The 17778-nt window shown below is 41.2% G+C and overlaps 1 protein-coding gene across 1 annotated transcript; it reads right to left on the reverse strand.

The window, feature by feature from the left end:
• Positions 1-821: 821 nt before the first annotated feature.
• Positions 822-15753, reverse strand: LOC110069592 (uncharacterized). Its single transcript, XM_089295511.1, has 15 exons — positions 14945-15753; positions 13548-13952; positions 12936-13118; positions 12203-12494; positions 11320-11438; positions 9925-10724; positions 8067-8830; positions 7448-7574; positions 6860-6984; positions 5983-6184; positions 5088-5326; positions 4441-4580; positions 3960-4075; positions 2780-2901; positions 822-2129 (listed from the first exon to the last, which is right to left on the reverse strand). Exons 1-15 carry the CDS (start codon positions 15408-15410, stop codon positions 1718-1720), a joined length of 4512 nt encoding a protein of 1503 aa, XP_089151637.1. The 5' UTR covers positions 15411-15753; the 3' UTR covers positions 822-1717.
• Positions 15754-17778: the final 2025 nt, after the last annotated feature.

Genomic DNA, 17778 nt, shown 5'->3' on the forward strand with positions numbered 1-17778 from the left:
AACTGGATAATCGAGTCCATCACGCTTTAAATCGCAATTCAAAATTTGTAAGCAATTGAGTTTAAGAGGGTCTGAGTAGGTAAAGGAGCCTCAACCCACAAAATCATTTTGGATTATTTTCCGTAACCAACATTTTAAATCACGAGGCTTCAAATGCGACGTATTGACGTTGTGATAATAGAGAGGTTAAGCATGACGTTTACGGCAAAAGGCAAACGGCAAACGGCAAACGGCAAAAATGAAACTTTTGTCGTCTCTCTTCAGCTGTGTGTACAGTAGAGTGAAATTATTTGTATTTGCAATGAATAGTACGAGACGTTATTCCATTTTTGTGTGCTTTATTTACGGATTAGGAGAAAAGAACTGAAAATCAGAAGTTTTCTTTGCCGTTTGCCGTCTGCCGTCTGCCGTTAACGTCATGCTTAACCTCTCTACTATACCAAATGACGTCACAGCAGCTATATTGGTGTTCGAAAACAATGAAACGGCGGCCATGTTGGTGTGCTGAACCAATCCTGTAGGAGTTAAACTCTTTTGTTATGTAAACAATTTCTTTTGTTCCAATAAATTTGCATGGCTGCTGGACTCTCTATTTTCATAGCAGGTCTATCAACTACCAAGTTTAAAACCCGCTCTTTCCATGGAATATTGAAACTTTTCTTAAGGTTGAACAGACTGCGGTTTCTTTTCGAGCGGCTTTAGATGACTCTCGAAGGATTTGTGTTGCCTGGGCTTGAGTTTCTTGAGTGAAAGAAACTGTTCATTCTTTTTTCTGTTTGTTTTATTTATTTTCAGCCAAACAAGAACAAAACCAGACCAAATTCTTATTATTTCAGAGCAAAGTTGTTTTATTTGCATTACGTAGTCAGGAAGGACTTCATAATAAAGCTCCATGCAGTGAACTGGGATCCCTAAAACCAAACAACAAATAGACAGTTATCGCTTACTGTAAAAAATATAGCCTTCACTTTACAACGACTCGATAACGATAACGGAAACATTGGTTCAAAAATACGATCTACCATCTTTTTAGAAAAACTGACCGAGAAGCTTCTAGCATTTTGTTTCGTCGATAAAATTCACCAACTTATGGGTTAATGTTCCGCTAAACGTAGAGACTGAAAGCCTGTCTGTAGTTAATCCATAATACTAACACACGACTACTTCGTACCGACGTAATAGGGTTGATCGGACATAGTAAGTGAAGACTTGTTTTGGCAGCGCAATATCATTGAACTACATACTAAAGTCAAACTGTGTAACTTTACCGCTTAGTGCAGTAAACATGTTGCAAGTTTTTTTTTAAAAATATTCAACACGTTTGCCCTGATTTTTCTCAGAGTCGCTTTGCGATGTGTTGAGGTAGCTCTGCAAATTATACAGAGCAAAATGCGGCCACTACTGATGGAGACTTTGTTCTGTAATCGCACAAACATTCAAGCGAAGCGTGAGCTTCGCGCGTGGCTCAGCTCTTCACTACACGCGCGTGGAACCTGGTGGAACAATTATGTCGCCGCTCGAAGAGCGAAAAGAATCGAAGTGAGTAGACCTTGCATGAAATGAAGCGTTTTTCTTGAACAGTAACGGTCTATAAGCTAAACAAATGAACATGAACTTCCTTTCTCCGACTCAGATAAATGATCAAACTAACAAAGGCCACAAGGATATGAATCGTTATCGGGTTTATAAGGAAACCGAACGAGGCATTTAAAAGTTTTTAAAAGTACTCTTCTATGGGACTTCTCTCGAACAGGCCCGGAAACAAGCCTTGGGCAAACAAAGCGGGTAGAATACTAGCATGGGGAAACATGGCCATTTCGCGCTCGTCAGAAGAACAAAGCTCCTTGTCTTTTAAAACGCGATCGACCAGAGGTTGAAGAATAGAGTGCTGAGAAGTTATTTCGTCAGTGAGGTTTTTGAACAAGGATCCGCTGGAGTCGGAGATACTGAAGGCTCTCTTGGCGGTCTTTAGCACTTCCTTGAGTCTTGTGTTCATTAGCTGACAGTGACTCAGCTCGTAAATGAATTCTGACTGCTCAAGTCGGCGTCGATCGCGACGACGAACAACTTCATCGATCGAGGTTGACATTTCAGGGCCCAGAAGAAGTTTGGAAAATTCATCCAAGTTCCTGGAAACATAAGGGAAAGGATGTTTCATCTCTGCGTTAAGAAGCTTCGTAATTGGCTCAAAACCAGAACAAGAGTGTCTTTTTTTGGTTAAGCCTAGTTTTCATGCAAACCAAACCAATTCATAATTTGCAACTTACCCAAACGTATTTCCTCACTTTCGATTAGTGACAATAATTCCAACAATTTTTTTCCCCTCAGGCGTTATTGTTCGCGTCCAGTCGGAGTAACAAGTGCTGTTTTTGGCAAATCTTTGTCGAAGGACTAGTCAAAATTCTAGGTAACTTTCACACGAAAGCAACGGCTATTTTCGGGTTACCTTTTGCCTCGTTGTCACAACGAATCTTGGTGAGAAACCAGTCGTACGAACATTTATTTCAACTGCACGTTCATTTTCGTGCAAATTAAACATATTTTTGTACGTAAAGCTTTGCACGTTGAATTCGTTTTCAAACAGAGGCAAAACACATCTAGAAAATTGTCAATTCGCCATCAAGATGTACTTGTTCCACCGGCCCTAGCCCTTATGCATATCCCTTCGAGTCCCAAGAGTTATTACTGATCTTAAGTTAAAATTCTCCCAACTAATGCTATAAGAAATATGCAGGAAACCAGTAAAGAGAATTTGTAAGTTGGTAACAGGTTTGCTTACCTCTGTAGTAGAAGCTTCACCGAGGGATAACCTTGACAAGCCTCTTTGATCTGAAGGTTCTGTCTTTCTTGCCTTGATGTTGGACTGCTACGTAGGACTTCCGTACACAAGTGATCGCCAAGCTAAAACCGAAAAAAAAAAAAAAAAATCAAGGGCGAAAAACATTGACGATGCTGTATAAGGCAGCGTCCGCATTACACCGGAGAAATTTGAAAACGCAGCTTTATTTCTACGGTTAGGGCTACCGGTCACACTACACCGTAAAGAAAACAGAGTTTTTCGAAAACGCTCTTCAAACCGGAGCAAAACGCCGGTTTTTCATTATCAGGTGGACAGAAAACATTTTGAAAACGGAGCTTGTCGAAAACGATGACATCACGATAATCACGTGATTTCCCAGACCGAGTTTTCCTCACACACAAATCCAAAATGGCCGGTGATTGTTGCGTTTTAACATTTGATGCGTTTTCAGAGTGAAACCGGCTCCGTTTTCAAATTCTTCCGGCGGAATGTGGACGGGGACTAAGAGGAGAGAGGAACTTGCCAGAGATATCAAACCTTAGCCATGCCGAGCGCCGCGACTGAGTCAGAAAAAACGCGACATTCCACGTCTAGCTTGGTCGAATATTGCGTAAAACGGGACACCTGGGGTAGTGGGGTCATCACCGTTATACTAAGAAAGTCTCATTCACTGCATCGTGTAGTCTTCATTTAGTCAAGTAGATTTAGTCAAAGAAATGCAATGGACCATTTGCGTATGCTCGGTATTGAGTTGGAACTAGCTTGCAATGGGGACTCATGCGGGAGAATGATATATGTATATTAATTTCTATATTATATAGATATTAAGATATATTAAAATATATTAAAATTCTAACTTAGCCCCGAGGCTTAAAGGGAATAAAACAAAAGAAATGAACTTTTCATCTGTCATGCTAGATTCAATTACTTTTGTTTTATTCTCTAAGCCTCGGATATATCGACATTGGCCTGTTGAAAAGACTCCCTGCCTGCATTAGCCTCAGTTGCAAGCTAGTTTCAGTCCAATACCGGGAATACGAAAATGGGCTGTTTATCTGTCTATGCATAAGTGTGTTGACAACAATTTAGTGTATTATCCATAAGCTGAATTACTCGAACGCCCCAAACAAATAACAAATTAACGGTTCCTTTGAAATACCTCTTGAAGCACCTCGAAAAGCCACAAGGGATTACTAACGCCACTGATCAAAGAACAAACGAACTTGTGAAGATAGCAACTGTCAACAGACGTCCTTGAGTCAGGCTGAGATTTGGCTACAATTAAAATGAAGCAGGTTGTAAGGATAATTAAAATAATCATGACTTCCACTGATGTGCTAAAATTGTTTCCGTAATCAACAGCGAATAATTATTATAGCTACACACCCCACGGGGGAAGGGAATGCTGAAATACTCAGTACGCGCCTCGCTCGCACACGTTTTCCCGCGTTTCGCGTCAGCTACATGTATTTGCTTCCAGTTTTGATTGGTTCACTGGATTGTCCACGTCCTTTGTGATTGGCCAGTGATTATTTTAATTTTTCTTTGACGAAACTCAATTCAAAATCACATCGCTCACACCGTGTTTTGGAAAACAGGTTCAATCATCTATACAAGAATCATCAGACGTCACAGCTCACCATCAATCCAATGGCTGCAGCCTGGTTTAGCACTGACAGACGGAGGTGTTTCGTCTGCTTTCTTTGGTGATTTTTTGATCTGCGTGGGACTTCCTGGTGCATCTGCCAGCCATTTCTTGTTGACCATATAGCACACAAGTCTGTAAAGTCGAAAACATACTCCGTCACAATCCACAGAAGAGGTTGCCCCCCACTCACCCCAAAACATAAACTGAAGTGTGGTAAAAAAGCAAGAGATGATCAAGGTACATGTGAGTACGTTGATCTTCCCGTAGTAAAAGCTTGTATTAACCCCTAGCATACCTACATAACCAAAATTAGTGTAAGGACTCCACCCAAATAATGAAACAGTAACTTTGTAAGTCTATTGAGGAAACCTTTGTGCGTGACCATTCAAGTGAAAATTAAGTTCATAATAACCCACAACTGAAAAACATCGCTGTAGGAGTCAGACACATCAGTTTCAACCACCGGGACCAACTGGCCAAGTTTGACGTCAGGGGTGGTTGATCGATATTTGACGGTATTTGAATCAAAATTTGACTCCATTTTTTACGTCGTTTACAGCTCGAAATTAAAAAAAAAAACACAGCCATTGCGACTAGAACGTACTGAATGCAAGCAAAACAGACAACAAGAGCACGCACCTGCAAAATTCACTCAAGTGTTCCTTGACTGGACAGCGCCGATAGTGACGATACCCTCCATCTAACAAATCAGGTTTCTCTTTGAGTTTCTCTAATCCCATCATGCCCAGATCGAAGGCGGTTTGAAGGAAAGGATGGGGCTCGGGAGTTCTGTACGGGTTCCTGTTGACAAACGTACTTTCACCATCTTCATTGTCTGAGTCGTCTTCGACGTGCACACCTTCGTTAAATAGCCTATCCTGAAAGGAAGAGGTTGAAAAGCATGAGAAAGAAATAGTTGTAACAAAATTCAAAATTAATTGTAGGTTTTCAATAAATGACTGCATATCAGTCAAAACCAAAGTATTGCCTGGCCAATCACAACGCAGCCAAATACTGCAACCAATCAGGGCTCGCGGAGAAACCTTGCAACCGGTGAAAAGCGCGGGAAACGTAGAGAGCCCAGAGAACCAAAAGTTTAAGATTCGTTTTGATCTATCACCTTATTGGTTGAGAAAGTAGCCGGTTTTTTTCTTATCGGTCAAACCATGTTGCACGAGCGTTTTGAACCATTAACAGAACTCAGTAAAACGTCAATAAGAAAAAACAGCAGACAAAGAAAACTGAAAGCTTTTCAAAACTTCTCGACTAATGACGAATTACGCTGGAACATTAAACTTTTTTTATTGGCAGGCTTCCAAGCAAAAGTACATAATAATAATACGGATGCCATACACGGAGGGTCACAATATTACCAATTGATTTGTTCTCCAGAAACCGCACTTGAATAGCCTGCGTTGCAGCCGGACGTGCCATAACATCCACCGGCGGTTTGGACTGTCTGCGACGCAGGCTACACTTGAACGGTAATTTCTCAAGTTGCAGTAACAAGAGATACACGTACACGTACACTTACCAGATGTAGCGCTCCTTTCTGACTCCACAGCACCCTGTTAAGGTTCTCCGTTGTTGCAAGCTTCCCTTTGTAATGTTCAAGCATGCCGTGACTTGCGTCCATAAGTACTTCAAATGGTAAAAACCCATTGTTATATGCTAAAGATTGCAGTCCTTTGCAGATCCAAGGCAGTAAATCCACTTTAGTTGCACATCGCTTCTCTCTAAAAAAAAAAACAGTTACCACAATGTACAATAAATTCCAAAAATCGGTTTACTAAAATGTGACTTACTCTGTTATAAGCATACTGCTTACTCACAAAGAGTCCAATCTCCGACAATATATTGATTGTAGGCTCCATAACGAATATTCACTTAAGAAGGTTGGGTTGGTTTCGAGAGGCCTTGACCTTGTTCCTGTCCGACTTTTTCCTATGTCTTCACGATCAAGTTATTTGTGTAACGTATCCGAGACGGCCGGCCGGTACCAACTTCCTTTAGAAAGTAGTAACACTGTATGTTGCATCTCCCTTTTGCGAGCACAGTTAGAAAATGAATACGATCATAAGCCAGCCAACGTCATTCAAATCACATAGTAGAAAAGCAACACTGGATCAACGAATGTTCACGATAGGCTCGATTTCCGCCGCTTTCTCGAGTCCGGTCTAAGTTCCTCCCCGAGAAGAGAGAGTGAGTTCGGGGGAGGAGCGCGGGCTCCTTTCCCGAACAGCGGCTGGTAATCGAGCCTATTTTCACAACTGACCGGAAAATTTTCAAAAAAATATTATCCGTACTAATGATCAGCTCGGTTCCGATTGTTTCATACACAACGAAATCGAATGGGTTAACATTATAAATTGTACATGAACCGAGCCGTGAAACCATTTCTTTAAATATACCTGCAAAATGAAACAATTCTCTTTAAGTCTTCTGAAGCTTGTGATTGACTGGCCTTTTGCAACAAGGACAGAAGAATGCCTTGGACGATGTCCTGGCCGTGACTTGTGACTACATGATTCTCTTTCTACAAGGATAAAAACAAACAAACAAACAAAAAAACTGCCTCACTCACACACACATAAAAATTATCTTGTATGTGCTGAAAAAGCCTCTTTGGGAGCAATTTTTAAAAAAATGTTTCCTGATAGTAACCCAGATTTACTTTAATTTGCTTCACTGCGTTCTGTAACTGTTAAAAACAGACAAAAAAGAAGAAACAAAAACAAAGGAACAGCTCATGGCAAAGATTGGTTTGTTCCATCTTCCAGAGGGCCTTGAGTTAGGCTAGAAGCCTGGACCCGAACTGAGTAGCCACCCACATCAAAACCTTGAGACGTGTGAGGAGTTAAAAACATCGCATATCAGATCGTCTAACCGACAAAAGAGGACTGTCTATTCAGAGGAGCCAAGAAAACGTGTTCATAAAACTCCTACCAAAATATTTTGATAAATGGTAGATTCCATTACTGCACTGTACATGTTCTTACCCTTAGGACTTTCTCGCAGAGATCCAGAAGCTCGCTCTGCGCGAGAAAGGAAGTGACGTTATCTTTGCACTTTACAAGACACCTCACGGTCTCCATTCCAGAACTGACCACAAAGTCTGTCAACCACCTACATGTACAGTAAGGCATACGATGGTCAGGTTAGCTTATAAGTTCCTAAAAATTGCAGTCAACGGGGATAAGGAACAATTCCTTTGTCCTCAAGAAATGAAAGAACAAAATTATACATCGAACACTTAATGTGACCTACATGTATAGTGTACATGTAAGTCATTCTTTTACGTGTGTGGCATTTGTAGATGCGAAAATACACCCAAGGCTTAGCACAAGGAACAAATGTACACGTAGTTTTCTTACAATGGCATCGATATCTGTAAAACATCGCACATTTCGTAAGCAAAAAATCACAGTAAGACTCGCTAAGGCTCAATTCTCAATTTACAGGTCTTAGTCTCGTTGTCTGATCTTTATGTCTGCCAAAATGGGGCTTATTACTCAATAAGAAGGGCAACCTACACCAAGCCTCGATCTCATACTATAAAAACAATCTTGTGCCAGTTTCTGCGCAAGTGGAATATCGGAGACAAACTGTGTAACATACCTGACGATATCGCTGTGAATACGGCTTCTGTCAGACAGCTTCTGCAACCACAAACTGTGAGCAGCAATCTGGACGGCACACAACTTAAGTGCGTTCTCAACGCCCGACTTCATGATCTTCCTCGGCATTCCCATCTCAAAGCTCTCGCTTCGCGGTCCTCGATCACCAGTTTCCGTTTTGTACTGTATCATCTTTATGGAGTTCCCCTGCTTCTCGCTGAGTGACTTGGCTAGGCAATAAGCAACACGACATTTGGCTCCAACAAACTCCACGTCACGCAAGCGCGACAGCACGTTCACAGGCGTCGATTCAATTAGCAAGTCCTGCAAGGACTGTGCACCGAGCATTCCATTTGGTTGATGAATGTAACCCATGGCTTTCTCCAACAGCTCTTGCGAGTCAGAAAGCGAGCGCAGAACAACTTCGGCCAGTTTGGCCCAAAGTCTGCAGTTCGCATACTGAAACAGCATCCAAGACGAAGAGCACTGCTCAACAGTGTACTTGTTAACATGTCCGAGGACATGAAACGCTGCTCCGAGCCCCTGGCTTTGCCGTTCTGTCAGACACTTACTGAGTGCAGCAGGGGCCCCCTTGAAGAGGTGGTGGAATATTACACGGCATAGAGACGAGGGTGGGGTGACCCTGGGTGTGGTCGTACTTTGGACTTGTTGTCCAAGATGTGTGAGGAAGGATAATTCAGAGTCGGCTGGAGAACTGCAGATCAGCTGGTAAGTCAGCCAGGACTCATAGTTGTACTGCTCTACCTGAGGATAGAAAAGAAAAATTCTCAGTAGTTCTAAGTACGTGTACACACATGTATGACAACGATCCTCTGGCTCATTATATTGCATATAAAATCAAACCTGTAACCTTTGATGAGCAAACAACATCAGGAGAATGCTTTAACCAATCTCATTGGTTCGCCCATTGTCGGATATTAAACAATTAGACCACGCCTGTGTAGCTGATTAGATTGCGCGTTTACTTAATATTCTGTCACTGGGTTATGTTATGTCGCTGTTACCTATTTTAAATGACCACTTAAAAAGAATTTGCCGGTACCCACTTTTGTGGACGTACATGTATAATCAACAGTACACACTGTATGTAACAAAAATGTAATTACACTGTACAAAAAAAAGAATTTTCCTCGTTACATTTTGACTATTTTGCCTGTGTGACGATTAGACCAACTATACTTCAAAAAAAAAAGTGCTGACTGTCAGTTCATTTGTACCTGTACGTTAACATTTGAAATTAATCTCTGAGTTTTTCTTTTGAGCAATCAAAAACAGAGCTGAGGTCTCAATTTCTCCAAGGAATTGAAGTACATTTGAAGGGGTGCACAGAATAAAGTCCTAAGTGACTGTTGATGTAACAGCAAACTCTCCTTGTGCTTCACAAGGGAATACAAGGCAATCTGGAAGAGGGATCTAGCAGTTTACCTGAAGTCACTTGGGGCTTTTTTCCAGGCACACCTTTATTTGTACATGTATGGGTTATTGACCAAGTGTGAAGTCAAGATAGCTGGATATTGGCCAAGTTATTTTTTTGCGTGTTTACAAGCCGAGACGCAGTCGAGGTCTTTAAACTTGCAAAAAAAAGAATGAGGCCAATATCAAGCCATCTTAACCGAACAAGCTTGGTCAATAAAGGATTTATTATATGGCTTTTGGGGAAAATTTTCTTGTGGGACATGGCGGATAGTCCTGAGCGGGCAAGATAGCTCCATCTTGCCTGCTCGGGTAGCCAATCACAGCGCAGGATTTGATTCATCTTGCCCGCTCACGGAGCTAGCCATGTAATAAGTACATATACTGCACAGGTACATTGTCATGTTGCAGAAAATTTCACACACCTCATGATGGAGGGATGGTGCTGGCAATCTCTGTAAAAACAGACCAAGAACTCCTACATGAAACTTGAGAGACTGAACACTCTTTAAATGATCAGGGACAGTTTCTGCAGACCCCAGCTTTGACCTAATTTCTACCAGACATGATTCAGCTAGGTCAGCCTTCTGTGAAAGCAGCTGATACAGAAATGCAAATGTTGTTATCGACAAAATGGTATCCTCTGGCCAGGCAAGCCCATTGTTTGCCTTCCCATGAGACGTCTCAAATTCCATAGGTGATTCTCCTTTTTCCTCAGGCTTCATTCCAATCTTATGCACCGTTCCCAGGAAGCATCTTGCAGAGATGGGCAATACGTTGACATCGCAAATTCCAAAGAAAACACTCCTGTAGAATGCCACAAGGGCAGCGGATAGTGCTACTGTCAGGCGCATAGCTCCCACTTCATAACCGGTTGTATTCAAAGTTTCGATCATGGAGGAAACTGAATGTATGTCAGTGTGAAAATGTGCACCAAATGAAATGCAGTGAGGATTGTGAAATGCTACTGACATGGTTGAACCACTTTGAGCAGCATTCTCATTTCTTTTGCCTTCCTCCATTGCCATCCATTCTGACACATGCTGATTCTTTGATTGACAGGTTAGCTGGATTGCCATACAGCTGCTTACAACAGGAAGCCACACCCATTCTCCTTTGAGCACCTTCTGGAATTCAGTGGCATGCCAGTTGATGGAGGATAATCGAATAGCAACCTCTAGGCCTTGCCAGGGACGTAACGTGCCAGTTACAAAAGGTACAGAAACTAAAAGGGACCACACAACAAAAACTGGTAAATGCACTACCATATAACATAAGGAGTGCCAAAACTAGGGGTACTTTTAAATCCAAATTAAAATCTCACCGTTTTTGTCAAGCATTTTTATTAATTAATTATTTATTCCATTTTCAATATAGTTATGCACATTTGAACATATGGATTTTGCACAATATAAAATATTTTTATTATAATTATTATTAGTAGTATTCTTATTATTATTATAATTATTATTATTATTGTTATTGTCATTGTTATTGTTATTGTTATTATTATTATTATAACCCCAGCTGTTTGTGTTAATGCACAAAAAAAAAAAATGTCACCCAAATTACAATTAATTGGAGTTGTTGCTATCTTCTTACAACAAATACAAAGCATGCCAGCCAAAAGCTATTCAGTCAAAAGCCATTTTCATGTCCATTTTTACACCTTGCTTGAGATAAAAATGAAACACTAAAAAAAAAAGGAAAGAAAATGAAAGCTTAAAAGCTCTGGTAAGATGATAAGTTGGCCTGATGCAGTCCTGTATCTTCCTAGTGCCTAGACATGTACATGCTGGAACATATACTGTATATATCACCTGTTTGATTCAACGTTCTCAGCTGATCAATCATCCCTTGGCGCTGTTTGGTGGGAATGCCAGGACTGAGGACAGCCAGTCGCCAAAGTCTGGAAAGTTCATCACTTAATGTCCTACAACTTGGATGAGAAATTATGGGCATTGTCAAAAACTTGCAATTTTCAAGAAGGCTTGACATATTGTGTCAAGGTTTTTCTTGGTTTGAATAAAGTTTGGAAATCAAGTTGTTTTTTATTTTTCCTTTGTCCAAATCCACATTCTGTTTTAGGTTATACAATACTAGTACACAAAAGTACTTATTACATGTAGGCATATCAAGTTTTTAACCAGGTTTTGAAAAAGTGAACATCCAAATGTTCTCTTGGGCTTAAAGTGCCACCCTTCCAAGACAATCTGGGGGGCAAAATTGCAGTATCTGAGGCAAACTGATTTGCTGAAGAAAATTCTCAGTTTGGCAATTTTTAATTTACTATTGGCTGCATCTTATGGCGAACAAGCCATAAAAAAAAACATGATATACGTAATATATAAAAGATTTAGCCAAGCCTAAAAGCACAGCTCCTAATTGTGGCTTATAAATCATAGTTTCAAGAAAATTTCAGTCAACTTCGAAATAAAATCACAGATAACTCTTCAAGTCAATGTTCAGTCCTGCAGTCAGGCTGTTCCATCTGCATGACCCATGTCTGAGAACAGAGACTTTCTCTTTTAGTGAATTCTCCAAAGGGCCACTACTTTTGGGAGGGCCCCTACTCTCAGGGGGAACCGTTGCTTTTGGGGCTTGATAAAAAGGTAAAAATTTAACATTACTTCCTGGGAGCTGTTATTTTCAGGGGGGCCTTTACTTTTGGAATTCTACATTATACATTTTGTACCCTCTTACCCTGAAACTCTTGGAGTAAAGCCTCCAGCTAGAGATCCACACAATGTAATGGCTTCTTTTTGTTCTTGTTTTCTCCTATGAACTGTTCTGTATCTGTCATAAGGAGAGTCCACACGGCAGATCTTGGTCAGTTTTTCAATAAGCTGCTCTGTGCACATCGTCAAAGCTGACACTGCACTCATAAAATCATCCTGAAGAAGATCAGCTATGGTTTCCAGGACTTGAAGAACACTGTGGCGTCGGGATGAAGAATAGCTGCAATACTCGTTGTCAAGCTGTAGGTCCATTTCATCTAATTTGAAGGTTTTCAAAGATGACAGTTAACAATGACACTGTTTACACATAACATGATAAATTACATTGCTCTCAAACAGCAGTGGATTGTAAGGACAGTCAACAGTAGAATTTTAAAGAGTTTGTGTTAATTAATGTTTGCAAAAATGTATCTGTTTCCAGTTCTCTTAAACCACTCTCTGACAGACAAAAGTCAGATAAATGTACACCTGTGCATATTTATACTAATTTTCTTAGCATAGGCAATGTCCAAACATTTAAAGTTTTATTTCTTTCTACATTGTTTGCAATTAAAGAAATGTAGCTTTAATTTACAACAGCACACAATAAATCAACTTAAATGCAGTCTACATTGAATACCACAGAAAAATCAGGACAGATAATCTGCTACTTAATTACGTCACTAAAGTATTCATATGTGTTTAATATGTACATGTACCTCTAACAAGTGCTCGTTGAAGGCAGTTCCTATCCCACAGTTCAGCTACGGAGCTTCCTCTCTCATTGTCCTTGTCATTGTACATCACAAAACCCAGATCCGTTTGGGACTCATACATCAGGCTTTCACATCGAGACTTGAATCCAGTCTTAGACACAAACCAGTGAGCTTCTTCATCCAAACCTGAATTTTTTAGCAGGTTAGCGTATTTATTGATGTACATGAACATATGACTCATAGGCTAATGTAACAAAATCAGTCATGGAAAATTTTGGTTACTGAAAAAGTGATCTGTCTTGTGTATCTGCAGTCACAATTAATGAGTCACTAGCCAACAGGCCAGTGTCTAGAAAAGTTTGCCTCACCTATGACTACGAGTAATTTTTCACTGCTGAATGAAACGAAATAAGTGTAAAATGTTCTTCTCAAACACTGCTGGGGCTTGGGTATAGGTCATGTGACCTGTGGGGAGAGCAGTTCTTTCTGTTTGCAGCAGTCAGCTTGACAATTGTCGTTGTCCATTACATGTGTGAGAAACATACTTGAGGCTCCCCTATGGCACATTTAGAACTCACAATCTTATGCTACTTGTAGCTTAATGAACATCCTTACCAGGGCCAGCAGTTGGATCAGGTGCACCAGCAATCATATTGATGTCCTCTTGTTGGTCTCTCTGTTGTCTTGATAACAACTTTCCAAGCAACTGCTGTGCGGTTTCTACAATACGTTCATTCTGGTGTTCACACAGAAGGTACTGTGCAAATTTCAACAGCTGCTCTCTGTTCAGTGAATTCAATGAATCTGAGACTGGCATATGAATTGTCACAGCATTTTTGTTCTTTATTCGAGCCAAACATGTTGCAACGACATGTGAACACCAGTTTGTTGACAATTCACAAGAACAGTGTGCAGATGTGATCTTCCCTCGGTCAAAATGGACAGTCACATAATACTTTCCATTGTCAGAGCTTCGGATGCTGCTTCTCCTGTCATCTACAGAGGCACTCAGACGAAAGCCTGTATTAATTTGAAACACAAAATGACAGTGTTGGTCGGTGTATCACAAATGTAATGCATACACGGCACATCAACACAACACACATGTTATGCAGACTGATATGGATCTACAATGTAACTTGTACCACTGCAATAACTTGTTATTGCTTTAAGAGATAAAAGCACTAGAGCTTCACCTACAAGCATCCCCGGGGGAGGTACTTTAGGAATTTCTGGGTGGGGATGTGCCGCTGGGACCCTGGAACCCTTAGCCTATACCAGAGCTAGTTCAGCTGAATTTTACTAACCTATACTAGAGTAAACTCCCCAAATCCTCCTATCTATCGACACTGTTGAGGCTGATTTGTGTAAATTTAAACTTGCCGATTTGATTTGTTTATATTTTTGAGTGGCAATTCCTGGTTTCCTTAGTCTAGATAAAATCTTCAACCAACTAGTCAGTTTTGGGAAAAATGATACCCTATTCTAGACCCAAACGCTCTGATTTATATACCCTATCCTAGAGTAAACTGCTTGAAAACCATACCCTTCACAGCGGCACAAACCTATATACATGTAGCCCATATATGGCAGTGCCTCCCCCCCCTCCCCCCGGGCAAGCATCCCACTCACCAGCAAAAATTTGAGTCACTCTACCTGGGCTTCACCACCCATTTCATACAATGTACACATTGTAAGCATATATGAGCAATTAATGTTCCTGTCAACTCTCCTGGAAGTACATGTTTTGCATGAGGGGAATTTTATGCAGTCAAATATCCTAAAGCACTCTTTTTTTCCCCTGCCATTGCAACACTCCAGATCATTAACGAGCATCTTTGTTACAGTGAGTGAACGTGGAAATTTCCACATATTGTATGTAAGGCCACAATGTTAGCCCTAAAACTGAGCTGAACACCAGCTCTAGCTAAGGCGGAGGAAGCGGGGAGGGGAGGGGGGTGACCCTGGGAACACAGAGTGTCATTGTTTGAAGCATTATCATTCACACCTACCAATCTGATTCATGTCCTTCACATTGCCATTGTCAAACATCCTCTTCGCAGCGCAGTAATCGACATTGCTTCGACTAAACTCGGCATACTTTTGAATCATCTTCTCATCTTCAGGAAATGAAAACTGAATGATTTTAAGCTGGAGTTCGTCTGGAATGGGAGGCGAGCGGTGCTCCACAAAAGCGAACGGAAATCTTCTTGCAATGAAGCGACAGCACAAGTCTTGAAGAGAAGACACTTCGTAAATTGGCATAGAATCTGTCTCTGAAAGCGGTACGCTTTCGTTGCTTATTGCTCGATGACGATTACGAGCGAGAACGAGGCCGGAGCAATCCTCGCCGCTGCTATAGTAGTAATCATCATACGCATCTTCGAGGTAATGATCGTCACTGTCATCGTCCATGTCATCGTTCGAGCCGAAGTAATACGGCGAGTATGAAAAATAGTCGTCGTCGTCGGACCACATTACTCTCCTTTAAATTGTCATTACACTATCTACTGCTGAATCTACAACCAAGGTGTTCGGCGAAGCATTTCCACAAATCACAAAGCGTTCTCCAATTCCAAGAAAGGAAGTTACGGTGTTTTGGTCACGTGGCACGGTAAAAAACAATTCTTGATTAAAGTCTGAAGTTAATTTGGTCAATCCAATAAGACTTGCTGTATATTGTGAAGCCGTCAAAGCTTTAACACGGGAAAGGAAGTAAAATATTATACTACCCACAACAGCGAATTTTTTTCTCAGCTGCAACAGTCTTTCACAGTAGATTCGAGGGGTCAGATGCATCGATAGCTCAAATTAGCGGTGTTCCCCGAGTAGAAGAAATTATGTCATGTAAGAACCCTTCAAGTGTCTACCATTGAGACTTAAGCAAAATCATCTCTTGGACCCCTAATAACCTGTACTTAGGGGCAATTTCAAATACTTTTGGATAAAATGTTTGCGACCTTTATAAATACTAGACCAGGGGCGGGGGATAAAGGGCTGTACTAGACGTGCGACAAATATACGCCCGCAATACGTGCAAAACTGAGGGATGACGCACCAACTGGTGGGGTGGTGAGATTTTTAAAATACGGACACTGATGGAAACAGAACCAAGTGTAGCATTATGGAGGTGTCCGTATTAAAGGTAGAGACGATATGAACACTCGAACACCAGCTGGTTCAGACTGCAGACTGCAAACTACATCTAGGCCTGAAATTTTATAATTTGCCTGAACATCACTGGGCCGAGTTCATTAAAAGCCCGATTCAGGTCATTAAGCTAGCCTAGGATTGGCAAGAAGTTTGATTTCAGTCGTGTAACGTGTAACGTTTAGTGAAAAGCTTTTTCAAGCAAGAAAAATTAATACTTCGGTAACTTTTAATCTTGAATAGCGCTCAGGTTAGCCTGTTTACGGTTAGGTCTCTGTAATAGAAATGAGATTAATGATATTAGTTAAAACGTCTGCTGTCTGCGGTCTGCAGTCTGCAGTGTGCAAAAGTCACTGTAGGTCATAATTGCTTCTGTCTTTACCGTTTACATGTCTTTCAATTTTCGGAAGTGGTTACCCGCCCCTCCCTCGGGCGAATTATTATTTGCCCCTGTTGCCCCGGTTAGAACAAAAGGAATGGTTACCAAGCTTATTTGAGTTGAAGATGGCGGCTGAATTTGAACACATGTAGATGCATGTCTTACAGAGGTTGGAGAACTGGCGTTCTTCTTCTGAAAATACCGCCAGAGATGACATTATTCATTGCTTATGCGTTCCTGAAAGTTTTCAAAGGAGTCTCGAGCTGGCCGACATGCTCTGCAGTGGTGAACGTGAAAAGCAAAGATTCGCAACCTATCGTAATTCAAGGTACAAGTTCCTGGACAGGATTGCCATACTTACCGTTTATGTCGTCGCAATCTTGCTCTAATCATGCAGGCAGCTCATTTTGTAGGTAAATACGTAAATATTTTATCCAAATAAGTTATAGCTCACTCTGTTGGTTAAAACCTTCTACCAAGAGCCATCTGACCGGCGGATTCCAGGGTACAGACCTCGTCCTCGTGTCGAACTTGTAAATCGATGTAAACCTCATATCAGTCGAAATCTGTGTGTGACTGGTTGAAATACCGTTTCGTGTGGCTGAGGTGTTGTGTTCTTGAGGAAGATAATCCTCTACGAACAGCTTCTTTCCAGCCCGGTGTATGAATGGGCACCCGACAGCCGGCAACCAGGCATAAAATGCGGTGGGGAAACTTTGTTGAAATGGTATTTTTATCGGGAATAAGCAATGTCAGGATTGTCCCTAGTGCCGTTAGCCCCTCCATGTTCTAGAAAACTGGATAAGTGGTGGGCATACAATGAAAAGACCATTAGATAGAAATTACGCAGGTCTAAGGCAAACTTTCTATTTTTGAAAATAATAATAATATAAAACATGTAGCTGAAAGAGATGGAATCTCTGTCTCGCAGGGTATTGCCCGGAGAAGGTACTCCTAGAAAAATTGGGTAGGGGTGTGCAGCCCGCTTCCCAAAACCCCTTCCCTAATTATGACCAAAACCTGCGATTTTCCCCATACTATTTATGACCTGAAAAAGTAGCTTGTTCTAAAAAACATACCAAGTTCAAGACTAGAGTGCAAAAACCATACCCTATTTATGACCAAAATGGCCAAAAACGATACCCTGCTTATGACCAAAACGGCTGAAAAACCCTACCCTTTGGGGCTGCACATACCTATACAGCCCATATAAGGGAGTACTCCGCCCCCCCGCCCCCCTCCCCTCGGGGGTATTTAAGCACGGATCTGGGACTGCTAAATATATGCTGTTTCCTGTGACAAAATTACTGAATGGTC

The sequence above is a fragment of the Orbicella faveolata genome, unplaced genomic scaffold (assembly GCF_042242905.1).
Source record: "Orbicella faveolata isolate gen_17 unplaced genomic scaffold, um_ofav_v1 contig_26, whole genome shotgun sequence".
NCBI classification, from domain to species: Eukaryota; Metazoa; Cnidaria; class Anthozoa; order Scleractinia; family Merulinidae; genus Orbicella; species Orbicella faveolata.

Bases quoted from the DNA above. Each gene is read 5' to 3' on its own strand.
- LOC110069592 (XM_089295511.1), bottom strand. From the start codon at position 15,410: ATGTGGTCCGACGACGACGACTATTTTTCATACTCGCCGTATTACTTC. The intron at 13,119-13,547 runs GTAAGGATGTTC...TAAAAAATTCAG, and splicing joins TGATCCAACTGCTGGCCCTG to GTTTGGATGAAGAAGCTCAC. The intron at 6,985-7,447 runs GTAAGAACATGT...TTATCCTTGTAG, and splicing joins TCTGCGAGAAAGTCCTAAGG to AAAGAGAATCATGTAGTCAC.